The following is a 26,911-nucleotide window of genomic DNA, read 5'->3' as shown; positions in this document are numbered from 1 at the left end:
TACGAGTTTTTCAGAGGAGACAATATTCTTTGACGTTATTGCACGGGAAATGTTAAAAACACATAGGCAAGATTTCAGCTGCCATCTCTTCAAACATACATTTCTTATACAAATGTCAAAACCGCATAGAAAATTAAAAGGCCATTAAAATTAATGCAATGAAATTTCCCATGAAAAAGCGGGGGAAGGTGGGGATGTCTTTAAAGCCCACAGAGATGACAATTTTGTCAAGCAGTAATCAGTTCCATATATGTTGAGCTGGGCAAATTAAGTGTGCAGAATAAACACGTGCTGGAGTAATCGAATTTTCTGAAGACTCATCTCAAACCCATCCAGTTTAGCCACCACTGCAGAGGTGGTGTCACATTGTCACCCCCTGGGGCTGGTGAAGGTCCCCAGGCAGGGCCAGACCTTGCCGCTGGTGGGTGCTGGGTAGTTCAGAGGGCACTAGTGTCACCTTTGCTCCCTACTCAGCTCTTCTGGGTACCAGTTTCAGTCACAAGGATGATAACGGCGTCACTAGAAACAGATGTTAAATGATCTGACGATAGCCAGGGTCATGCTGAGGTGAGAGCCATGAGATGAGTTTGAGCAGGTGACCTATAAAACCTCCCACCAAGATGGGTTTGAGCAGGTTTTGGGAACCAGAGAGCTGAGAAACCCCTTTCTCCAGGACAAAACAGCCACGGATGTGGGCGGAGAAAAACCTGAGCTTGTGTTTGAGACCTGGAGCCAAGTGTCTGTCGTTGAAACCTCCTGGATCCTCCAGCCTCAGATTATAAATAAGTGATGTGGTTGGAAGGTTGGACCACATGATCTTCCAAGGTCCCATCCAACCTGGGCTATTTGTTGAGTCTCTGACTTTTCCTGTCTCCTTCCTGATGCCCAGGTACACAGGTCTGTGCTGCTTAAACGAGATCCGTCACGGCAGGGATTTTCCTTTCTATCATATACTGAGGTCACAAAAAATAATTTTTTTTAACAGATCTACAGAGGCCATGGGCTCTGTGGGGAACTTTCTCTGCTGCAAGCCATCCTGTATCAGCTGTCACAGTGAGGAACGGGGGACTCCTGCTTTCCATCCATCAGTTTACAAAAACATTCCTTTTATTATTGTAAAGTTTGGGGTTTTTTTTTTTAAAAAAAAGCCTTGGTCTGAGTGTGCATCCTCACGCTGCCCAATTTTGTGTGTACCAAGAAAAAAAATCCCCTGAATAATGAATTGGCTGCTTTGGTTTTGGGCAGTGGCTGGTTTGTGAGGTGCAGGGGTATTTATATATTTATATAAAAATATATAAAAATATAAATTTATTTATATATTTTATGTATTTATCGATATATGAAAGAGCTGGGACAGGCAGAAACGTAGGTATCTCCGGTGTAGTGCCTTGGTAGGGAATTTTTCTTGTCGTTTGCGGAAAGGCTGAAGCACTACTGATAAATGTGTTCTGTGAAGTCATTAATACCCTCCTCATTTGTGTGTATTCTTCCATAATGGCTCAGTAAACTACACCCTGGGGTAACTTTATGCCATTGTTGCACGGTTCTTTAATTTTATGAGTAATTTATGTGAAGCATTGGAGGGGGGGGTGGGGTGTTCAATTGCTTCAAATTTTAATGGAACGTATCTCCCTTTCTAAAAGTTGGGCAGACCTAAAGGAAAAGATGGCGATGTGTGTTTTTTCTGTGGTTTTTTCCTGATTTTAGCTTCCCGGCCATTTTTTTTTGTTGTTGTTGTTTTTTGTTGTTTTTTTTTTTTTTTAAGAGGGTTTTGGTTTTTTTTTTCTTTTTCTTGAGGGAGAAGAGTTGCTTCAGTCTCAACTCCTGGCAGGTGCTTCACTTTGTAGGAGGTTGCTGCAGGGACAGGGTGAGGTTTTGCTCAAGCCTGGTCATTAGGACATTGGTTGTCCCCAACACGGGTAACGCCTTCCCCCTGGTATCCTTAACATTCTCTTGGGCAACAGAAAATACGGATTCAGATGTCGTGGACTCATCCATAGGATAAATTTTGCCTTTTGTTTCCCGTGGGTTGGTTTTTACAGCATGTTTAATTCCCTGTTTGCAGCTCCCGCTCTCCCCGGCCGCCTCTGCCACGTCGGGGCTGGGTCTGTACGTGCCATGGGGGTGGCCGGGTCAGATTTGGCTTTTTAGATACATTTAAACAAGAGTCAGGGCTAGTTAATAGAGGCTGTTAGCATTGATAATTGAGATTAAAGATCACCTCATGCTGCTTTATTCTTCAGATTCTGGCTAGCTTTAGTTCCGTTGCCTCTTTTTTTTTTTTTTTTTTTTTTTCCCCCATTCAATTTCCCATTGAATTTATCGTTTCTCTTGCAGAACAAAATGCAGGTCTACCTTAAGCCAGGTTCAGTGACTCCATCTGCACTCACCTGATGAATATGTGGTTCCCTGTGCATCACGGGGAGGCTGATTAAGACCTTTGTAAAAGCCATTGACAACAAGGAGGGATTAAATAGGAGGAAGATGAAAGTTTATGTTGCACTGCTTCCTAGAGACTTCGGAAAAAAGTTGCAGAGGAGAGGAGAATATTCTGCATGTCTTGAGGCTTAAATTGATTCTCACCTCTTGTTTAAGCAGCAGAATAAGTGACCAGCTAAGCTTGTTCTTCCAGTATTTCTGTAAAACCCACCACGATCAAATTCTTAAAGTTAGTTGAAAAATTTCCACCTTTCCAGTCTTGGTCACTGAGTGAGTTTCTACCCTGTATCTCGCTTTCAGCCTCTGAAGCTGGAAGAGGACTTGATGAAATACTTCTTTAATTCTTACTAATCGATGGTTCTAACTCCAGAAGTTCTCTGAAGGTGACGTTTCCAGCTGGCTCATGCAGCGCCACTGAGCAAGGCGTTTCATTCCTGTACATCATCATCTCTCTGTTTCTAAAAATGGGTACAACAGTGATGGAATCTTAATCCTCTGAAGACATCATCCGAGCCCTTATTTTCTGTGAGTTAGAAGGGCAGGTTCGGCTAATTTGGAGAATTTGTTACCCCTTTGGTAGACTAAGAGTGAAAAGCGAAAACCAAATCAAACCCGGAAAGCTAAACTGTTAATTTTCAAATTGTCTTGGGTTCAGTATCAAGCACCGCAAATTGCTTGCTGCTCATCACTCATCTTAATTAACTGAAATAATGCAATCAAAATCTTTACTTTTGGGGGGTTTATTTGCTTGATTTTTTTTTTTTTTTTCAGTTCTGCCCAGCTCTTCCGCCTCCTTTGAAAAGCGTCAGTCTGATTAGAAAGTTGCATTGCTATACGATATACTGTAATTAAAACTGAATTCAAAGCCTTTCCATCCTCTTCATGGGACCTTCTTAAGTCTTGGTGTCCTCTGTGGTATAGAGGAGGAAACCCAGCAGATGAGGAATACGTGCTGGATCGGGTGTACACCTTGAATCCTTCCTACAGTATCTCCGTGGCTTCATGCTTTGAGAAGAATTGTCAGTACATCCAACACACGGCGAATCAGCGCCGGGCTCAAGTGTCATTTTCCTTCTCATTATTGAGATTGTCACTTACCGGAAAGATTTTCTCATCTGAGACCCATACTCGTCCTTTTATACCTTCTGGAAAAGAAAATTTAAAAAAAAACAACCAACCAACCAAACAAAAAATCCTTTGGTTGAGGAGGTTTGAAATTAGCTCTGACCTTCATCATTCCTGAGAGGTTTTGAGATGTTCTGTCAGAGGTCTCTGGGTGTCCCAACATCCTCGGTGAGAGAAACAACAAAAGCAGTGAAAAAAGTTGTCGTTTATTTCCTGGGGATCCAGAGGAGGTGGGTGAGTGAGATGCTGAGGAAGATCTAGTCCCGTTTTCCACTACAAACTCCCTGCTTGGTCGTAGCCCTCGTTCTCAGCACGGTCTTGCTGCCTCCATCCCGCAGCTGCCCTATGACCTGCAGGGGATCTTCCTCCTCTTCCTCCTCCTCCTCCTCCTCCCGTCTGCTAAGCCTTGGTCTGACAGACATCCCGCTGCACATCCCGCCGCGGAGAACCACCTTTTCTCTCTCTCCAGCATCCTACGGATATTTCCCAGCGATTTTAAATACTGTTAAATTTTTTTTTTTTCTTAACAGATCTCCCCTCCTCACCATAGTCTCTGCCCATTTTTCACGCCCTTAAAATTTACTTGAGAAAGAATAATGACAGTATTTTTTATTAAAAACATTTCTTTTCAACAAAAAAAACCAATCCTCTGTTGTGTTATTCATCAGACTCTTAAAATATAGATTAAGGATAGTGAGAATAGGGCAAGGACCAGAAGTTTGGGGTTCACAGGAAGTTGTGATGCCGGAGGCTCATATTTTACATTGTGTTTTGAAGTACCGTGAAAACAATTCTTGATTTCTTTCCTTTTATTTTTTTTTTTTTTTTTGCTTTAGGCAAACAATATATTTCATTCTGTCCTCCAGTATGTAAAACTTGTGAAGAACTTACACCAAAATCAGGGCAAGTGCTTTCAAAATTATTCAGAAAAGAAATATTTTGGTTTCAAAATGTCTTTGCTTTTGGTTTGAAAATGTCATTACTGGATGTTTCAGCATTACGGAATTACTTTGCTTCGTTTTTCTTGTGAAGCAAAAAGAGTCGTTATTTTTTCCAAATGTTTTGATGTCTCTGAAGACCATGTTTACCAGAAATCATCTGCTTCAGTGAAAATATTCCAAATGCTCTAAATGAGAAGAAGGATTTTCCATCGCTGAGGGTTTGTCTGCGCCACACGCTCTTGCCTTTTAGTGCTTCATGGAGGTGGTTGATATGAAGAATTCAGTGCTTGTCAACCTAATCATTGCTCTTTATAAATAATAAGCTTCGCTGGCTAGAAGGATGTTGTCATTCTGCTCCAGGTTTGCTGAGATGCAAAGGCACCATTATGCCGAGGAAAATACTTTGCTTTGACTGACTTGCCGCGAAGGAGCGGAAAATTAAAGCCACTTTTATCTGGAAAAAAAAAAAATAAAAAATAAAAAGCAGAACAGATGAGCATATCTTAATCAACTATGCAAATCAAGGCGTTGCACCATTTGCATGAAATCTCCATATTTAGAGGTCCCTGATGCGAGTGGCAATGCGGAGGCATTGCCTGGGTCCCCCCCCGCCATGGCCAGGAGTGGTGTAGGACAGACAGACAGAGCTCAGCACCCCTCCTTGGGGTAGGATTTACCCCACGGGCAGGCCAGGGGTACGGGTAAGCACGGGAGACCTTTGACAGGGATGAAGGTGGCACCTTACCAGTGTGAAATACAGTTGGACGCTCTTCTGCACCAGGGTCTGTTTCCTCCATCCTTTCATCCCTCGGGTGGGGCATTTTGACGTCACCGTCCTTTCCTCTCATTGGTGGTGAGACTCAGGGTGGTGTTTCACCAGCCAGGCCTGGCAGTTAGCTTTGGCTCTCTCTGATATTTCACTGGGCAAGAACATCCCTTTGCTGAGATTCATCCAAAAATCTCTGCCGAGCCGCAGACCACCGGGGATGCGTTTGTCTCCCTCCAGCTTTCCTAAAACAATAGTGATTTGGGGCACTGGTAATGAGCTGGAAATGAAATAAACTTCTCTGAGCCTAGTTTGGGCACTGGGAAGAGACCTGCTCGGTGCCTCCAGCTGATCCAATGCCACCACATTTTACTGAACGGGGTGATACAACGCTCTTCTCAAACCTTTTGGTCTATCTCGTTAGGGTTTATTTATAGGACAGTCGTGTCTAGAGGCTTAAATTATAATTGAGGTCATTTGTGCTTTGATTTCTACAAATTTAATGGAGGTTATCGCTATAGGTTTTATTTGTAGGACAGCCCTGTCTAGAGACTTTAATTATGATCGAGGCCATTTGTGCTATGATTCCTAGAAATTTAATTGGAGGGACTAAACCTGAGACAGAAGACAGACTCTTGAACTTCTGCAGTTGAGCAAAGGATGTACTCCAGTCGAATATGTTTGGAAGTGCCAAATCATTTAAACAACTGAGGTCAGTCCATTGGCCCGTTCCATATCGATGGTCTCTGGGGGACATTGGAGCCCATCGCTTTGTCACAGAGGTGTTTGATTAACCATCCTGCTCAGCTCCCACCACAAACACGGGTGCTGCTGCCATCATCCTGCCTCACCGGGGGTTGGCAGGGTACGAGCTGCTCCGCCGTAACCGCTGAGGAACTCCGTGAGAAGGGGAAGGTCGAAGAGAAGATGTTCTATAAGACAGGCTACTGCCAAGCATTTCTAAAATAGCTTTGGATGTCGGCATTGAAATTCTCTCTCGGTTCCCTTTGACATGCATTCATCTTTGTTTTATCTGGACCTTTCTTCCTGCCCCAGAAATCTTGCAATATAAATAGGTAAGATAAAGAATGGGTAGGAGATATATTATTATGCCATTTTATGGGAAGGAAATTGAAGCATAAAAGCATTAAATTATTTATCCAAGCTCCCTCTGGAAGTCTGAGCCAGAGCCAGGATTGCTGTAACCCGTCTTTCTGTGCACTGTTTCTCCAAATAAAAGGTTGAATTTCTGTCCCTGTTGAAGGCAGTAAGAGTTGCTTTTTAGTTCTGCGGATGCTATCATTTCCCGTAAGTGCATAGCAGGGTCTCCAGCCGTTGTAAATGCTCTTCCATTCAGAAAGGTTTTCCTTTCCATTTTTCAGCCCTCAAACAAATGCAGGGCATGTTTGGACACCCAGAAGCAGATGGATTTTGTAACAAAAACCTGTTTTCCAAATGATTTTATCTCACTAACTGCAGGCTATTTCTTTGCTGATGGCGTTATTTTAGCGGTCGTGTTTGCACCCCGTCTTTACTTTCAAATAGCTTATTGACATTAGCGAAATCTTAATAAATTTTGATTTACGGAGAGATTTTCTCCCTAGTGCAAATTGTTGCAAGACTACTTCTTCCTCCGTCCTTAGTCTCGTGGCTTTCCTGCCGCAAATACAGCCCGTCAGTAGTGTAAAAATAATAGTAGGAAACCATTTAAAATGTTGTGCTCTGTCTGAGTTTAGTAGCAGGGCTAACGGGTTGGTTACAGCAGTTTGTCTCCTAGGACTGTGCCCTGTGGTACGTGCTGAAATGTCTGAAAGTCAGGCAAAATAAGCATGGCGGTGAAAATGCTGGGTACTGAAGATACTTTTTCAAGTTTCTTTATTGGAGAAGTATCCGTATAGGTGATGAGCTGCTTCTGCTTCCAGTTTTATCCATTTCTGGTCACAGATTTATTTGGCAAGAATAGAATAGACTAGGCTCTTCCAGTTGGAAGGGACCTACAACAATCATCTGGTCCGACTCCGGACCCCTCCAGGGCTGCCCAAAATTTAAAGCGTGTTGTTAAGGGCATTATCCAAATGTCTCTGACAGGTCTGAAGCATTGACCCCCTCTTGAAAAAGCTTTTTCTAGGGTTTGACCACCCTCTTGGGGAAGAAATTCTTCCTAATGTCCAGCCCGAACCTCCCCTGAGGCAACTCTGAGCCATTCCCACGCGTCCTGACCCTGGATCCCAGGATGAGAAGACAACACCGTACCCCCACCTGCCTCTTGGTCCAGACTTTCTAGAATTTGTGGTGTGGAATTGTGCCCCGCTGGCACTTTTGGGGTCTCCGGTGATGAACAGGCCCCCCCGAGCTCCCTGCCTGAGCCTCGGAGCCTCTGCCCCTCCGCAGCAGGAGGGTGGAGGAGGAGATATTTCCAAACCTCCTCCAGAAAAGGCAGCTCCAAGGAGGCCCTTTCCCTTCACTGCAGAGTTCAGAGCTGACCCCCCTCCATCCCATCACTGGGTGGTACCATCCCTGGCCCCACGTTCCTTAACAAATCTCAGAATATTAATTTCACGCATCCATCTGTGGCGCGCAGCTGGGCACCACGTGAAGAGTTCAAGGGCGAACTCATGAAAACCAGAAGATTCTGTGAAACTAGAAATGACAGCTCCTTCCCAAAGCCGACTCCGACGCCAGCTCTCGTGGCTAGCACTGGAGGCATCCGGAGCAGTCCTGCCAAACAACTGTCACGTTTTCAGAGCGTGTCCGGTGTGGGGAAACAGGTTTTGCTGTGTTAATAATTACACTGCCTGCAGGCTCTCTGAAGCTGCATCTTTCCGTGGAACATGGAACCAGATTTTAATGAAATATCGTTAAAGCTGTTAACTACAGAGAATGAAGGGGGGGGAGGAAAAAAAAAAATAAAAATCAAAGGCGCAATCAAAGCATGCACTCTATTATCAATAACTGCGAGTGGCTTCATAAATGTTTTATGTTTGAAATGTTTTCAGTGCAGATCAGCACAGAACCAGCTGTTTAAACGAGAAGTGAAATGTAATAACAAGAACATTTTAATCATTGCATCTCATTATAGAGCAGAATGAATCACTAGGAAAAACGTTGTGAAAAAAAGAAGCTTTCATGATGGAGATGGCTACCCTGACACAGAGCTGGAGGCCTAACTCGGCATTAACAGGCATATTTATTTTTTTAAAAAAGTTGAGTGGGGATAAGTGGGTTTGCTTGCTTTACGAAGGCAGGGTGGTGGTGTGTGCTCGGCGGTACGTGCCTTCTCCTGGGCAGGTTTAATGCAAAGCTTTAATCCCTTCTTCTACCTGAAAAGATTCAGAGTATGAATGCCTTGAACGTCACGCTCTCGGGGCAGAAATATAGTGGCCATTAGGCAGGAGGCTGGTTTGGGCTACAGGCAGCAAAAGTCAAGACCCCTGGGAGCAGAAGGAGAGCGAAAAGAAGTAAGACCGTGATCCTTTCACCTCATGTCTGAGCATTCAACTTCCAGGTGGTGTTTAGGGCTCCGCTTTCTTGTCTCAAAGCTGCCGTGCAAAATTGTGCATCACCACACCTTAGAGCCCAAGGCTGGAGCCCGGCAGGACCCCTGAAAAAAAAAAAAAAGTCTTGTGATAGAGCTTAAGGCAACGGTTTTGGGTTAACTAACTCATTACGTGCCAGAGCTGTGCTCAAGTTCAGGCACTCCTCCTCCTGGTCTCCAGTGAGGCTTCGCTGCGAGCCAGGTTCCTACTGGCACAGGCGGGGTGGCCCGAGGTGCGGAAGGCAGAGCTTCAGGAACTTACGAAAATGTCAGATTTGAGAGAGGGATTTCGCATGTTTAGGCAGTTGCCAAGCAATTTCTGATGTAGGTGCCTGCATTCCTATTTTAGGCACTTGTATCTTATTAACTATTATTATCAGAAGTTTAACTGAACGGTAGCGAAGAGGAAATCTCTGCGCAAGAACAGTGAAGGCTCGTGAGAGTAGAAACTGTGTTCCTGCACGTTTTGACAAAAAGTTGACCACGTGGACATCTGGTTTTATGCAGTTGAATACAAGTGGGGTCAATACTCTCGATAAGGAAATGCAGAGACATCTGCCTTTCCTTCTCCTACACCAACTCAAACTTGTAGGGTTACTAGAGGTCTTAAAGCCCTCATACCCTACAAGCGACCGGGTCTCATCAGCTGTTGCCCAGTTCAAGCTGTGAATCTCTCCTGCTGAGCTCCTCCGGGTCTGCTGACCCCAAAGTCAAGCTGCATTGACCCAACTTGTGCTCTGGGGGTTGTTTCTCCTGCCAGAAGCTCCCGGCTTGTCCCATTTGGGTGGTGGATCAGCAGCCGGGACAGGACGTGGATTTGCACCTCTGCTTTGTAAGATGGAGATAGGGAATGAGTTACAGAATCATAGAATCATCTCGGTTGGAAAAGACCTTAGAAGATCATCCAGTCCAACCATGAACCTCACCCTGACCGTTATGGGATGGTTTCTGGAGGCACTTCACTTATGGCCAACTGCACGTGACCTCGCGGGGTTTATACGGGCTGGTGGCAGGAGGTTAGCTCCAAAAATAGCCTATATTCCATAAAATTTGAGAGCTGCTGGAAGATGAAAAGCAAAATATACCTTTTTATGTGGAGGGCAGACCTCTTTGGGCCCAGCTCAGATTGGAAACGCAACAGTACTGCTCTGCGGGGAATAAGTTAGGAACTCAGGTACTTAATTCTGCAAGAATATAGACGTGAAATCGAGGTGTGTGTCAGGTGTTGACGGGGAGTATCAGCCTTCAGCCCCAGGAATTGGGGTTTTGGGGCAGCGCAAGGCACGTTCTTACAGCACGGTGTGGGTACAGCTATTTTTTCAAGATCAGCCACGCTGGCAGCTCCCGTTAGCAACAACAGAAAGGAAGTTAACGCCTATTTCTAAAATCAGCATCGTAAGGAAAAAAAAAAAAAAAAAGCAAAGCATTCGACCGTTTCTGGCTTTGGACCTGATTGCTTTTTACTGCCACTGAATGTGAGTAATTCCACCAAATAACCCCCAGACTGGCAGTTGTGAGAGAAACATCAAACTCTTTGCAAGCAGTTGTTGGAGCTTGTATTTATGAAACAGTCTGAGGCGCCGAACTAATCTTTTATGGGAGTGGAAGGACATTCTCAGAGGAAGGGGGATTTTTTTGAATATATTGAAGCATTATCTGGAGCCCATGGTAAAGGAAAATGCATCAGTCATCTGCCTGCCCGCTTTCCTTTATCCTTTTTTCTTAGAGAAAGGATGCTGTTAGTTGTGAAAGGCTGACTTTCGAAGCAACATGATTTAATGTCTGGTTTTAATGGAATGTAAAGCAGTTTGCGGGCCTCTCCGCTATTTAGAAAAAAAAAAAAAAAAAAAGAAGAAGAATTTAGGGAAAGATTTAAAACTTAATGCCAATTTTCACGAGATTATTATTTGACAGAAAGGATCAGGAGAGATTATTAAATGCTTTGTGTGTGCTGCAAATACAAAGACCTTAAGCACATTAGAGTTCCTGTCAGAAATATTGAAATAGCGTGAGAAGGAACGCTGGGCGAGGGAAATAAAAATATATTAAATGCATCTACGCTGCGTCTAAACTTGAAATTAATTGTGATGAAAGGCTCTCAGGGATTTTTGTTGGTGACATCCTGGGTGCCCGGCCCTGCCATCCCCGTTCTGTGGGAGAGGGATGGATCCAGGGAGAGCGGGGTCAGGCGTTCCCCGGCTATCGCCGCGCACCGGCACCAGTCCAGATTTACAAAAGAGAGCTCTTAGTGTGAAACTGCCTTGTAATGGGGATGTAACTTTGCAGAAAGCCTGTTCTCAGAGCTGTAATTCTGTTATCTGCCGGCTGCACAATAGCGAGTGAGTTTGTTTTATGCCGCAGCACACTCCCTATTGAAAATAAAAAGGTGCTATTTGGTGTTGAAGATTTTCAGAAATAACCTTCCGCTTGACCTTTTTGCCACAATTATATTTCTTTTTCTTTTTTTTTTTTTTTTTTTTTTTCCTGCCAATTTTACTTGAGTTTGAGATGAAGGTAGAGATAAACTCCACATAGCCTCATCTCCCAACATCAGTCGTCGCTGGGGTCAGGTCCAGCAGAGACATGCAGGGAGTGATTTTCTGGTACCGCCGGTAGCGATCGGAGTTTATGAAGCTTTTTTAGCTCTCTTGTTTTAATAAGTGATTTAAGCTGACATCCAAAAGCCTGATGGAGTTGATGTGCGATAATTTGCATTCAGGGTGAAATGGGAGCACTTGAAGATACAGTCGCTATAACAAAAGGTGACTTCGTGTGGCTCCTTTAACAATTAAAAGGGATTGGTTTTGCCTTGTCGTTTGAGGGGGAGTTCTGGGCTTCTTCACCCACCAGCGTGATCTGGTGTCAAGGCAATCTCAATTTTGCATTTCAAATGATCTCTGCTTAAAGCCCAAACCTATTGCAAAGCACCGTATTTTCAGAACTAATCAAACCAGATAGCAGTTTCAAGGATGGCGTCTTTTAACACTTTTATTGCCTTGATTTGATTTAGAAGATGAGCTTGTTACAGCCCTGCAATTTCTGTCAGTGCTGAGCACCGCGCAAACACAGGAATATTATTTCAGAGCAGAACTGGGGCTACGTATAAATATTGGAGCTTATACGAGCGAGGCCTAACTTCTAAGTGCAAATCAGGGCTTGCACATGATGAGAGGTCTCTGGGCCAGCCCTTGCTCAAAGCAGGTCAGCTCTGAGACCAGCCCAGTCACGCGGGGCTTGATGTGAGGAGCTGTGTGATGTCTTCGACTGAATCATGAGGACAGGCTGGGAGAGTTGGGGGGTTCAGCTGGAGGAGAGAAGGCTCCGGGGAGACCTTAGAGCGGCCCCCCAGGGCTGAAAGGGGCTGCGGGAAAGGGGGGGGACACTCATCATTGGGGGGAGGGACAGGACGAGGGGTAACGGTTTTAAACTGGCAGAGGGGAGATCGAGGTTAGATATAAGGCAGAAATTGTTCCCTGTGAGGGGGGTGAGGCCCTGGCACAGGCTGCCCAGAGCAGCTGTGGCTGCCCCCTCCCTGGCAGGGTTCAAGGCCAGGTTGGACGGGGCTTTGGGCAACCTGGGCTGGTGGAAGGTGGCCCTGCCCGGGGCAGGGGAGTTGGATCTAGATGATCTTTCTGATCCCTTCCAACCCCAACCAGTCAGTGATTGTATGAAATCCATCATCTCCCTCCGTGCTCCCAGATTTCGGTGGCTTTGCAGGAGCAGTCTCCTGCCGCTGCTAAACGGAGGGATCCCAGCCTAAAGCCCAGCCTTTGTAGGCTCCCTCCTTCATGAGAGCGTGCCCTTAATGCTCTCAGCCATCATCTGCAATCCCTCAGACAGCTAAAATAGAGTGAGTAATGCATAAAGGAGTTGAAATAGATAGCGATAACGGGTACATGTGCACAATATGTGCAAACAGTGTAAGTAGAAGCTAACAGAGGCTAATTGCCTGCGAAAAGAAACCAAAGCCTGCTGCGGCGCACCAAATCAATTTATAATTTAATAGCATTAAGCTGGTACATACAGAGCTGGGACAGAAACACGCACAAGGAAGGCAGCTTTAAGCTGGCACTTACAAGGTCTTCGTAAGGTGACTTTGCCCGTGTCGGGTGGCGTGTTGGTGTCTGCCTGTAGGTTTTACGAATTGTCCTTTGCTTGAACCGGTCTTGGATGATCAGATTTGCGTGTCTCCGCTTTCCTGCTACCTCCAGGTAAATGCATCTGTGGCATGCAAATAGATATTTGTGCGAATTCTTTCCCAGAAGTTCCATTTTAAGATGAAATCCATCCTCTGAGCCAAAGATCCAACTGTAGTAGCCTAGATGGAACAATCCATTTTAGTATTTCATGGATTCATGGCGCTAAGTCTGCGCTAAATAGTCTTTCTTCAGTCTGTTTTTCACGGGTTTATCACCCTTTTTGTATTTTCTCTGGACTTTCTGAGGCGTTCGGTGCATCCCGCGGAGGGTTGTGCCACATGTCAGGAATGGGATTTTTCACGCCATCCTTTTCTTTCTGTGCAGTGCAAGTCCCCGGGCCGGTGGAAAACCTTCGGGCTGTGTCTACCTCACCTACCTCGATTCTCCTCTCCTGGGATCCTCCTGCCTACGCGAACGGCCCCGTTCAAGGCTACAGGCTCTTCTGTACGGAGACAGCGACTGGGAGAGAGCAGGTAAGTGGTGACCAGAGCGGCTCTGCTCTCCCTGTGACAAGGAGATCTTTCGTGTGGGCATCTGCAGGACTTTAGAGCACCGTAAAGGCTCAGAGTGAGGGATTTCACAGATTAATCCTCCAGGTTATGTAAATATTGGGACAGGGAAGGGATCTGGGCCCTGGGCTCAGCACTGGGGAGGCCGCCCCTCGGTGAGTGGGTTCAGTGTTGGGCCCCTCACCCCAAAAAGGCCATTGAATGACTCGAGCGTGGCCAGAGAAGGGCAACGGAGCTGGGGCAGGGTCTGGAGCACAGGTCTGCTGGGGAGCGGCTGGGGGAACTGGGGGGGTTCAGTCTGGAGAAGAGGAGGCTGAGGGGAGACCTCCTGGCCCTCTGCAACTCCCTGCCAGGAGGGGGCAGAGAGGGGGGATGAGTCTCTGGAGCCAAGGCCCCAGCGCCAGGCCCCGAGGGAATGGCCTCAAGCTGCCCAGGGCAGGGTCAGGCTGGCTCTGAGGAAGGATTTCTGTGCAGAAGGGGCTGTTGGGCGTTGGAATGGGCTGCCCAGGGCAGGGGGGAGTCCCCGGGATCCCTGGAGGGGTTGAAGAGTCGGGCTGAGCCAGCACTGAGGGATCTGGGGGAGTTGGGAACGGTCAGGGGGAGGGTCATGGTGGGGCTGGAGAAGCTGCAAGGGCTTTTCCAACCCAGATGATTCTGTGAATTTGCACAGGCCAAAGATAAAAGAGCAACTCAAGCAACATAAATTTACACCAGCACAAAATGGGTCCAGGAGGTAGCAAGTGAAGGCAGAAGCCTGTTCTACATTAAGCATTCCTCAGCTTTATGCTGAAATTTCAGAATAACGCCAAAGAGCACTTAAAGACCCTTCAGACTCCCCCTCTATATCATGCAAAACCATCAACATTTTAATGGCAATTTGTTAGACGTGATCTTTGTCGAACATCTATTTTTTTAATTACTCCTTTTAACTTCGTTCGGGTGGGAGGATGAAATAATACGAATCCAAGCTAGAAGTGCTGCAGTTCCTCTTCAGACCGATGGATGCTCGTAGCAAAAATTGGCGTTGATGCTGCGCACTTCACTGCGCTCCTAACTCTGCCGCGAGCACACGCTTTCCAGTGGCAAACAAACAGCTTTCTACGGGTTGCAAACTGCTCGGACACTTCCCACAGGCCATTTACTAACCAGAATTTGATAGGAGTGTGGCAGTAGTAGCAGAAACGAGCTCTGCGGGTGGAGTGGAGAAGTTTTTAGCAAAGAATAGGGCAGGGAGGAAAGCGGAGATGTCACTTTTCTGACCTGATAGCACGTGATAATCACAGACATCAACGGTCTTGTGGCAGGTGCTTCAGCAGACTTACAGGAACTTTTCTACCGTCCCCATTTTTACTCTTCTTGCTTTATTTTACTTTTTTCTTTTCTCCAAAATTCCCCTATGGCTCTGCCTTTATTTTTTTCTTTCCCTATCACGTATCTATGGAGTGGCAGGAACTGGCTTCACCAACATACCCCCGTTTTCTCCTGTGCCCTGAGTAACTAAACCCACCTCTGAGGCTCTGAAATCCCCTCTACCCCAAAGCCATGGTCAGGGCTGCTGACAAGCACCGAGAACCGAGCCACAAAAAGCCCCTCTGTTACAAGTTGTATTTTATATGAACTTAAACAAGGATTTAGCTCTACTTCTCAAAGAGTGCAAAGCTCACCGCTAATCCACTCATCCCTCAGCGTGGCTGTGGCGCTGGCGATCACCTTTCCCCTTGGTTTGTCGTCCCTGTGTGCTAGAACATGGAAGTGGACGGGCTTTCCTACCGCTTGGAGGGGCTGAAGAAGTTCACAGAGTATACCCTGCGCTTCCTCGCCTACAACCGCTACGGCCCTGGAGTCTCCACCGAGGACGTGACGGTCACCACGCTGTCGGATGGTGAGTGGGAACGGAGGGGCCCTAGGGGTTGGGCAGGTTGAGGCTGTCAGTCACCATCATCCGATTATTTTTTTTTGTCTTCTCCCACCGTATTTTGGAAGAGGCAGCAACAAAGCGAGGGAATTATTGAATGTGCAGGACAGAAATCAGAGATTCAGTAGCTGCCTGCAGTGGAACCCTCTGAGCTGGTGTTCATCCCCGAGGATAATTGGTTGGGTTCATTATTCCTATGTCTAGTGATAAGGATAGCCGATTCTCTCTTTATTTTCTCTTTAACTTGGGCACAGGTGTATCCTTTCATCTTTTCAACAGACACTATTTCATTACAGCTTCATTCGAAGAGCCAACTACCTGGGTTTTCCTCGTGCTTTAGACACAGGGGTAACAAATGCACAGCAGCTGCACCAGCATCTTTCCCTGAGCTCACGCCGTGCTCCTGTGGTTCGCAAGCTCTGGGAAATAAATTGTATTTTATTTTGCATTCAGAAGCACTTAGTTGTGTCTGATATCACAAAACTTCCGCACGCCTGAGTCCTCTTGAAATCATCGAGCCTGATCCCCACACCTGGCAAAACCAGGAATAACTTCATTGGAGTCATTTGGGCTCCAAAAGTGTAAAAGCATAAAAAATGAAGGAAAAATTCTTTCAGTGGGGATGACGAGGGTTCATAAAGCAGAAGCCAGACCAAGGCCAGGCTTCAGGCAGCCTCACAACCAGAGGGTCTTTTTTGGTACCAACATTTTGCTTAAAGATGACATAAGAGGTGTCAACTAAGCGTTAAAAAATGAGATTTATAAACAGTTCGTTTTCCTTCTGATCAAAATGCAGACAGCTGCCTTTTCATTCATGCTAATAAAGCAAGGTGTGGGAGTTTGGGTGGCCCTGGCCTGAGTTTGCATTGTTAATTTAAGGTCAATTTCATGGGGGGCAAAAAAAAAAAAAAAATGTTTATTGTTACATGAGAGTATAAAATCAAGGACTAGGCAAGAAATAGGTTACCGTGGACTTCGGCTATAGGTGTGTTAAACTTGCTGGGCTGTTCTGTCCTCAGAAGTGTAGGAGACAACCTGTATTAATGAGCATGTTTGGAAACAGTGCCTGGCACGCACCTCAGTCACATAAAAATTTCCCAGTTGTTCCTTTCCCTACTGTAGATTGATGCGAGAGGAAAAAAAATGAATGGAGAACAAGGCTGGCTTGCGATTTATCCCTTTATATATACAGATATTTATCTAATTTTATCACAAAGTTTATAACTCTCCTTTGTTGTTCCATCCAAAACAGCTGAAAATTTTGTATGAGGGTGAGAATGGCAGTTTTCTGTCTGGTAACCCAGTTGAATGCTACAATATGATCAACCAAAAATATCAATTTCTGGGCAGCTTGAGTAGAAGCTTTATAAATCCTAGAGAAAATCAGCAAAGGGAGTGTCATGGACTGGAGAAGATCTTGTATTTTTTTAGTTTATCTACAGCCTAAAGCGCTTCTGTGGGTCATGAGTGTGTTGGTGGTATCTCCCATGGGAGGGATGCTCCTATCTCACCTCTGCCTGCTCCCGGTGGGGTTGATGCCACCCAAAATTATCCTGTGGTCTGCAGGGCCCCCCCCCCCAGGTCTCCTTGACCTCTGGGAGGAGAAGCACTGGAGGCAGTATGGTCTGAAAGGGAGCAGTGCTTTCATTTTAAAAAGGCTGAGCGTTGTCCTCAGGGGCCGGGGCTGGGACCGGCGCTGTTGAACGTCTTTGTTGGGGCCGTGGGCAGTGGGATCGAGGCACCTCAGCAAGTTCCCGCCGACCCCGAGCTGTGTGGGGCGGTGACACGCTGAGGGAAGGATCCATCCCGAGGGACATGGACAGGCTGGAGAGGGGGGACGGGCAAACCTCCTGGAGTGCAACAAGGCCAAGGGCAAGGTCCTGCCCGTGGGTCGGGGCGATGCCCAGCACAGATCCAGGCTGGGCGAGGAGGGGATGGAGAGCAGCCCCCAGGAGAAGGACTTGGGGGGGTTGGGGGGTGGAAAACTATGAGCCAACAATGTGGGCTCACAGCCCAGAAAGGCCCCGTGTGCTGGGCTGCACCCAGAGCAGGGGGGGCACAGGGCCAGGGGGGGATTCTCCCCTCTGCTCCGCTCTGGGAGACCCCCCTGCAGGGCTGGGTCCAGCTCTGGGGCACCAACAGCAGAAGGACACGGACCTGCTGGAGCGGGGCCAGAGGAGGCCAGGGAGATGCTGGGGGGGCTGGAGCCCCCCTGTGAGGACAGGCTGGGAGAGTTGGGGGGTTCAGCTGGAGGAGAGAAGGCTCCGGGGAGACCTTAGAGCGGCCCCCCAGGGCTGAAAGGGGCTGAGGGAAAGGGGGGAGGGACTCATCATCAGAGGGTAGGGACAGGATGAGGGAGAACAGTTTTAAACTGACAGAGGGGAGATTTAGATGAGACCTAAGGCAGAAATTGTTCCCTGTGAGGGGGGTGAGGCCCTGGCACAGGCTGCTCAGAGAAGCTGTGGCTGCCCCCTCCCTGGCAGGGTTCAAGGCCAGGCTGGACGGGGCTTTGGGCAACCTGGGCTGGTGGAAGGTGGCCCTGCCCGGGGCAGGGGGTGGCACTGGGTGATCTTTAAGGTCCCTTCCAACCCAAACCAGTCTGTGAGTCTAAGTTTAATTCAGTAATAAATAAGCACCTCCATGAAGGACGCTAGAAGAGAGCTATTGGGAGCCTCTAAAATAAACCCCTTGAAGGGTGACGAGGAGGAGGCCAGGGCTGTGGGGAACCCCGAGCGAGGTTGCTGGTGAGCTCCAGCCCGGTTTTAATCTGTGTTATTCTGGGCTGTATCTTCAGTGGGATTCATCCGCCAGACCCCCGCCTCGCTTGGCACCGTTACTGTACGTTTGACACCTCTGCAATATTTTTTCAAGTGCTACTTATGTCTACCCAGCAGATTCAGTTTTCCCTTGTAATACAGGCTGGGTCTTGGTAGAATAAATTACTTCACACTTATAATTATAAAAACAAAAGGAAAACAAGTGAAAATGAATATTTTGCATAATGTATGTAGATTTAATTCACACTGTGAAGTGTAGAACTGCGGCCCCGTACTCCACTTTGGTTTTAAATGTCACCGTAAGTGAGAAAGGGAAAGATTGTTATTCATGAGTCTGAAAATTATCCTCCGCAAGTGTTTCAAACGCTTCACCTGTCTGTGAAGAAAAAGCATTGCTAAGGAGAAGGTTTGCATGAGACTACTCCAGAAAACAGGAGTGTATCTAGGTGTCCGTGTTTCTGGAATCTGGAAAAAGGCCATATTTATTTTTCTCTTTATTTAAGCAGAAGTCTGTTCTGCAAAGAAGTCAGTTGGCTGCAGCCTTTCCAGCCATTTTTTTATTTTATTTTATTTTATTTTATTTTATTTTATTTTATTTTATTTTATTTTATTTTATTTTATTTTATTTTATTTTATTTTATATTTTTTTAGAGCAGCTGTAAAAGAAGAGAGAATCCCTTTAGGATATCTTTCCATCCTCCTTATTCCAAGTCTGCCTGAAACCACTTTGGTCTCTTGTATGAAAAATAAAGCAACCAAAGGGCCACAGAGAGAGCCGGGCTTTGGCCAAGCCGTGGTCCTGTCTGTCCTGAGAAGAAAAGGAAGGAATAGAGGGAGCAAGTCTGCAGCACCAAAAACTTTCTGCATTTTCTTCTTTTATGGTACCACGCAGAGACCTTTCCCAGGGTTAAGGTCCCTTCTGCTAGAAGGACGTGCAATAAAACACCAAGAAATAACTCCTGCATGGGCGAGCAAACAACCTACGTAGAGGAGGGACAAAGACATTTAATCTCTCCTGGTTTATAGGGGAGAGATAAAGGAAGGAGAAAGGCTGTAGTTGCCCGTATACACATCTGGTTTGAGGCTGGTTTTGTTCCTGCCACCACCCTCCTCATGGCGGGGAGCAGCTCCCTAGGCTGCCCCACTGTGGTTTTTAGATTGCAACGCATAGTCAGGCTTAAATTTAGATTGAGATCAGTCAGGAACCAGCCCTGCCAAAGAGACAGGGACTGGCTACCTCTCCCTGCTCCTGCTTGGTGCTTTTGCCACCGGATAAAACTGTTAACGAAGAGCATCTGGCACGTCACAACCAGGTCCCTTTGGTCTTTGTGTTGGGTTTGCATCTCAGTCCATGTAGTCTCTGGCCATTTATTTTCACACTGGTAGCCAAATCTGGAGGGCAGCCCCCAGGCAAGGAACCGGGACCCTCTCAAAGGGCAGTGAGTTACTCCCGTGCTGCTTTTCCAAAAGCTTGTTTGAACCAGAAATCAACGTCAAAAATGGGAGAAAAGTCCTGAAGATTGATCTGCCTTTCCTTTCCTCTTGTAAAAATCGACAGGGTCATATTTAAGTCTTCTTTCCTCTTGAAAATGCCCGTGCTTGAGCAGGTTATTTTTTTCCACGCCGATCCTTTGCTGTGTACCATACAATAAGGTGTATGTAGTTGCATAAAAAAGAACAGCCTCTACTATTACTTCCTACAGGTCTGTAGGCAGAAATTGTCCACGAAACTCTGGGATGTAATCTGTAGCCTGAGAAACGCACCCCAATCAAAGGGATTTAGCGTGGCATCTCCAGCTGCAGGAGCTACAGCCCCCAGACAGCGTTCGGCAGATCAAGGAACATGCTGTAGCTTTAATGCTTAATTTTCAGTTTAAAATACAGCTCAGATAATATTTGGCCAAGCTGCGTGCCGTTTCAGAAATGCTTTGAGCTATCGCGCTCATGAATTTAACAAAATGCATTTAATCCCAGCAATTGGCAGACAGTAGAATTTCATGCTTCCTGAGTAGTTGATTTAAATGTAATTTATATCCATAATTATAGGATGAATGCTTGGTGGTTTGGGTTTTTTTGGGGTTTTTTTTAAGTAAAAATCAAAGATTGAAGTTCAGATTGACAGAGGAGACAGTCTGAAGTTTTTCCGAGGTCGGTAGCGGTTCCTGCGTTCACACAAGGGCTGTGAGCAGGGCGAGGAGCCACGGGCTTCTTGTGCCACCCCAGTAGCCCAACCTCTTGGTATGGTGACTTCCCCCCAAATTATCCAATCCTTCTTTATATAGAAGAAGTACTGGGGTGTTTTCCTCCTCTTCCTCTTTCCCCTGCAAGAATTACTTTGGAATTTCCCCATGCAAGATTTTTTTTGATGTGAGTGTCAGCCTTGAAACCTCTTTGGGTGAAGAACATCCGTGGGAAGGTTTTGTGGCTGAAGTTAGTGCCAGCACCAGCAAGACTTGGTTATTTAATATATTTGATTTGTTCCAGACTTTATTGAGCTGGGGACCTGGATCTGGCCCTTTTACCTCCCGGTTCGCTCTCCCTGCTTGGTGCCTCTGCCTCTCCCAAAAGAGCATCTGAGGGATGTGGGTGCTCTCTGTGCTGCAGTGATATACTCAGGGGGGGCTTCCTCAGCCATCTCGTTCCTTCTGGACTCTTCTGCTCTACAATTGCAGAACAACAAACAACCAGCAAAAGCACAAAGGACATGGGTTCATCTGATAGGCAAATGGGAAGATACTCCTCTAATTTCAACAGTTAGAAACCGAGAGCAGCCCCGAGGAGAAGGACTTGGAGGGGTTGGGGGGTGGAAAACTGCCTGTGAGCCAGCACCGTGAGCTGGCAGCCCAGAAAGGCCCCGTGTGCTGGGCTGCACCCAGAGCAGGGTGGGCACAGGGCCAGGGGGGGATTCTCCCCTCTGCTCCGCTCTGGGAGACCCCCCTGCAGGGCTGGGTCCAGCTCTGGGGCACCAACAGCAGAAGGACACGGACCTGCTGGAGCGGGGCCAGAGGAGGCCACGGAGATGCTGGGGGGGCTGGAGCCCCCCTGTGAGGACAGGCTGGGAGAGTTGGGGGGTTCAGCTGGAGAAGGCTCCGGGGAGACCTTAGAGCGCCCCCCCAGGGCTGAAAGGGGCTGCGGGAACAGGGGGAGGGACTCATCATCAGGGGTGTGGGGACAGGACGAGGGGGAATGGGTTTAAACTGAGAGAGGGGAGTTTTAGATGAGACCTAAGGCAGAAATTGTTCCCTGTGAGGGGGTGAGGCCCTGGCACAGGCTGCCCAGAGAAGCTGTGGCTGCCCCCTCCCTGGCAGGGTTCAAGGCCAGGTTGGACGGGGCTTTGGGCAACCTGGGCTGGTGGCAGGTGGCCCTGCCCAGGGCAGAGGTGTGGGACGGGTTGTTCTTTAAGTTCCCTTCCAACCCAAACCAGTCTGTGATTCTATGAAAAGAAAAAAAATACCATCAAATTGGTATTTTTTGGTTCCTTGCCATATGAACCTTTTTCCCATCATTCTTCTTTCCATTCCTTCTTCCTCCCTCCCAGCAGTGAGGCTTCTCTCACCCACCTTTAAGCACCTGGCTCAAGGGAGGCAGCAGGGCTCCTCCAGATTATTCGAGTCTTCTTCCACCCCCTGAGTCACCCTGCGCTGAGACAAAGGGGCCGAGTTATGCCTGGATTCATCTGTCTCTGCTCATTGCTTATTGCGTAGCTAACCCTGAGTAAAATGAGTTCTGCTCTAATTTCTAATGGTGTAATTAAGCTGTGAATAATAAACAAAAAAAACAAATTTTACCAGGTGCATCCAATTTCTTTATTTGATCAAGATATAAAACCGGAGGAAGTAATTGTAATCTCACAGGCGCTGGGTTTGCCAGAGGAGTTCTCTGATTGTTATGCAACCCGAGATATTAAATCAGGGTCTCTGATTTGGTAATGCAAAGCATCTCCTTGGCTGAACAGTGAGCACGGAATAAAGGCACCCAGTATCGTTGTGGAAATGATTGAGTTCGATGCTGGGTCAGGTCTAGATTTATTTCTTGTTTTGATTGAAGTTCTGGAATAAAAGAGGAGGGCATCAGTTATGTTCATGCATGCAACAGAATTGGGAGATATGACAAGCATCCACTGAAGAGGAATAATCGAAATAATGGAAAGACAAACAAATAGTGGAGGGGAAAAAAAAAAAAGAAAAAAAAAAAGAGGATGAAGAGAAGTTTAGCAGGGGAATAATGTGTAGTAGCAATAAAATAAGTCAGTAATGAGAAGGAAGGGTTTAAGGTGGTGATGACTCAACATTTTGAGGAGCCTTCACTGCCTGTGAGAGAGGGGTGGGAGAAGAGGAACCACCTTGGAGAAACTGAGGCTCTGAGCAGTCCTGCTTTACTCACGAACAAGAGCAAATATTCTCCAGGGAGAACAGGAGTTTCCAGGAGATAGAGATGCTCGCCAGATGCGGCTTCTTCAGAAATGTCCAAAAATATCTCCGTTTTCTTATTCCTTGCCACACCGAGGCAGTTCTCTCTCTGATAGTTTTCAAAACAAGGCGAGTGTGAGCGCTGACATCTCTGCATTAAGGGAGATGAAATGTGTCGTGTACCGTTTGCTGCTGCGGGTGCTGTTGCAGCAGCAACGCCTTGGATCCCCTTTACGCTGTCGTGGGCACTATGGAAACAAATAAAGAGAAACTGGAGAAACCAGCTCGTTTCTAAAGCTGCTACTCTGGGGAGATTCAGCGACTCAAGCTGTTGCTTCCTCCACCTGTTTCCAACAGCAAATCTCTGCAATTCGGGATCCCCAACCTGAGGAAGAGTTTCTACGTTCCTTCTCGCTCGCTTTGCTGTACATCTATCGCCAAGCAATCTGAATTTTCAGATAATTAGGCTTCAAATCCAACTTTTTTTCCTCTTTTTTTTTTTTTTTTTTCTTTTTTATGATCCGCAGGGCCTTTGTGAAGGCCAATGGTACTAATGTGCGACTTTGCTGCCAGCAGGTCCCTCCTGGTTAACCGTTGTTACTTTTGCTCTTTTGTAGCCTGCGTTAGAAATATTATCTTCTGATTAGCACTGACAAATGACTTCGCTTTGACTAACTTAAGGATTTAAGTAGCAGCATGCTCTGAGGATGCTACAAAGTGCTGCACTTCGGGGACTTGTTTATTGAACGTAGACGTGACTAGACAGAGTCTGACAGAGGAGCTGTCTGACCACCTCTGCTTAAAATAACTCAGGAAAACCAGCTTGTAGACGACTTGCCGCCATCCTTGCCCTTCATGACTGAGTGGGGGGGGGTTATCTTATCATATTAGTGCCTATAACATTCTGTAGAGATTCGTAGATGTTCAGGTTCGAGGTGACTCCTCGCTGTAGACTCAGCCTGATGCTTCCAGAGTGCTGACGTTGAGCCAGGCTGTACTGATTGTTTCCATCTGCCACAGCTGGCACCTTAGAGGGACTAGATATCGAATAAATATAAAAATAAGACATAGAAACAATACGCAGGGACAATATAGACCCAGCCCGCCCTTACATCCACCTCTATACAGCACATAGAATTTCACCGCTTCCTCCCGCTGGAAGTTTCGGCTGGAAAAAGTGATTTACAGAAATATTTCTTTTGCTTGGCGATGGATGTCCCGCACTCCTAAACAGCAATTTTCAGTGAAGATTGGAGCAGTTGTAAAGCAAAGCGTAAAGATTTCCAGTGGAGATGGTTTCCAGCTCGTAGCTCTTTGCCTATTACAATTATTCTCTGCAGCCGGAAGTCCTTGCCCTTTCAGATAATAATCCATGCACTTCTTAACGCTGCCCTTGTTTAAACAAAATTAATTTATTTGATCACTTAAGATGTTTTAGGTCTCGGCTCGTTCTTGTAGTTCTTTGCTGAATCAGTTCAGATGTGTGGGTGATTGCAACAAGAATGCTTTTGCCCTAGTGTTGTTGTAAATGTCATATCAAAAATGTGTTAATTCTTCTTTGACTTGGTATATTCATACTTGTACACTTCCAAAAAAAAGTTTTCTCTCATTGGCCCTAATACATCGCATTGCGAACTATTCTTAAATTGGGTATTCACCGTGATCCTTTTTTTCACTCTTTTTTTTTTCCCAAAATTTGGCGCCACCTTTCTGTAAACATAAACTACACTTCTGCTTTTCAACTCTTCAGCAGCCCACGTTAGCAGGCAGGCAAATATTTCCTTTCAGAAAAGAAAGGAAGGCAAAGCTTCAGGTTCGCATCAGGCAGTTGCTGCATCACCAACCACGAACTTGTTTTTAAAGCTCTTGGCTCCTTGGGGGTTGAATTAATATTTGCCATCAGCTGGAGGAATAGCCATTTGAATTGTTGTTGGATAAGCGTATTGGAAATAAATATACAGATCTGGAGTGGAAAATGGGCAGAAATTGGTCAGTAAAGAGTTGCTAATGGCTTGTCCAACTGGGAGGGTGCTGAGCGTTCACCGGGAGCCACGCTGTGTCTTGGTGGTGGGAGCCCAATCCTTCACAGGCAGGGAGCTGGCAGCACGAGTGGGATAAATAAATTTGCACCAAACGGGTTTGGATTTTTTTTTTGTTGTTTTTAATATATATATAAGTAGAGAAAGCGAGATTCAAGAAACTTTAAAGACAGAAAAAAAATCCCGTGTCAGAACCATTTGTTTGAATTCAAGCTACGGGTGCCGGACCCTCTCACGAATCGTTGTAAGCTGTTTAACCCATTTAAGAATTATCGAATTCAGAATATAATTTAATTTAAGAATTATAGTAGATTTATCCGAATAAATATAACACTGGTTAGCTGTATAAAACCAGGTGTGGATGATGTTGTGTATGACAAGCAGAGCCTTCATGTGAAACGCTTTGTAAAAAAAAATAATATCTAAAGGCAAAGTTTTTTTTCTCTTTTATTCTTAAGCATCCTTCTAAACAAAAGGGTATCACAAAGAAGGGAACACCCTGCTCTACCTGTATATAATACAGATTCCAAATATATAATATATATTCCAAAAATGCACTTTAATCCAGAAAAACCAGAGACATCGTGGCATGTTCTTGTTTATTCCTCACCAAGTTTATAACAAATAACTGAATTCAAGTCGTGGGTCTCACTGCAGGGAGCCTGCTGACTGGCTGCTTAAAGGGCTTACTAATAGGTCTATCAAAAATGGGAAGAAATGAACAGATGCATTTGTTTTTCCTCTCCCTGGGGGACTTCTGAAGTGCCACCTGGTTTAGCGGCATGGTTGTGATCAGATTATAAACTAGGTGTAAAAGCTGCGCTTTTTTTCTTTTCAGACAAGAGAAATAGTCGTTGTAAGCTATTCTGACTTCGACGCTAATGGCAATATTTCCCATTTCTTTGTGCTTTTCTTCCCTTTCAGTGCCCAGTGCGATGCCTCAGAACGTCTCCTTGGAAGTGGTTAACTCCAGGGTAAGTCTGCCACGTGCTCACGGCCAGCAGGGCCGGGTATTTGTGTAGCTGTTCCTACTTTGTGTAGCTATTTTCATTTGATGGAACTGTTCCTACTTTGTGTAGCTTTTCTTATTTTATGTAACTATTCCTACTCTGTGTAGCTTTTTCATACACAAAGGGACCCAATCTGCCCCTTGCAGAAGGTTCCTTTTGCTTGTCCAAGAGATTGTGTTAAAATAAGACCGAAAACACCCCCAAAAAAAATGTTTGAGGGAAGCCAGTGATTTTTCCATTTTTACAGTAGCATCACTTAAACTTAGGTGAACAAGCAGGACCTGTTCCCTGATTGCAGATTAACATCTGCAATAAACGTAACGGCGCGTTGATTAAACGGTACAATCTCAGGGAATAACGAGCAGCAGAGCTGCGCCTGGGGAAGAGGTGATGTGGGAAAGAATGATTTTAGGGGGAAAGAATGATTTTAGGGGGAAAGAATGATTTTAGTGGGAGGTTATATGCACCACGTGCAGGTAGGTCTGTTGTCAGCTTGCTCGTTCCAACAAATATATTTGTCTTGTGAAAAGTGCATTTTTTTTCTCTTAAATCCAGTACTTTCCTCCGTAAAAAAAGAGTCTAATGTTTCCATATCACGGACGAAGTGGGTTGATATTGTTCTATAATATAATATTGTACATAATAGATGTTAATTATGTTTTCGACGTGTCGAGTGCTGTTTCTGAATGTCTTTTGAAAAAAACGTTTGTGATTATTGCCTTTTTATTTCTTCCTTCCATTTACCGGAACTACCCGAGCTTTTATTGTGTGTCTGATTTCAATGAGACACCCGTTTGGCTATGGAAAAGCTCCCACTTCAGAGCGTGAAGGGCAGGCACAAAACCCCCCAGCTCTTGTTCCTTGTCAGGATGTCTCCTTGGACATGATCTTTGGTGATTTCCATTTGCACAGCTACCAAGGAGTGGGAGCCCCAAGCTCACAGACGGGGATATACTGCAGTTGAGCGAGATTTTATAAAATATCTGGTTTGCTGGGAACACTCAGTACCTGTCCATTTGATCTTTCTCTTCTACTGCTCATTTTCACAACATCAAATGTATATTCTGATTTTTTTTTTATTTTTTTTTTAGTGCACCCAGCTCCAGTTACTTTTAAATTCCCCTTACACATATTGCCCAAAGGGCATCGATGTCTTGGCTCATCTTGTTCCAAACCTTTGTGTTTACTTTTTCTTGCTTGTTCTCGAGGTAAAATGCCACAGAGCAATTGATCATATTTCGTGACCT

The 26,911-nt window shown here is 45.9% G+C and overlaps 1 protein-coding gene across 2 annotated transcripts in view; it reads left to right on the top strand.

Annotated features, from left to right (window-relative positions):
- Positions 1-26,911, top strand: part of DCC (DCC netrin 1 receptor) — a 612,108-nt gene that overhangs the window by 439,944 nt on the left and 145,253 nt on the right. For both annotated transcript variants that reach the window (XM_074932358.1, XM_074932359.1), the window contains exons 10-12: positions 13,330-13,478; positions 15,258-15,396; positions 25,579-25,628. In XM_074932358.1, coding sequence (XP_074788459.1) covers positions 13,330-13,478; positions 15,258-15,396; positions 25,579-25,628 — 338 coding nt within the window. The remainder of the gene's footprint in view (positions 1-13,329; positions 13,479-15,257; positions 15,397-25,578; positions 25,629-26,911) is intronic.

Source organism: Athene noctua, chromosome Z (assembly GCF_965140245.1).
Source record: "Athene noctua chromosome Z, bAthNoc1.hap1.1, whole genome shotgun sequence".
In the NCBI taxonomy this organism is placed as follows: Eukaryota; Metazoa; Chordata; class Aves; order Strigiformes; family Strigidae; genus Athene; species Athene noctua.
The sequence above is the reverse complement of the archived record's forward strand: the minus strand, read 5'-3'. Positions and strand labels throughout refer to the sequence as shown.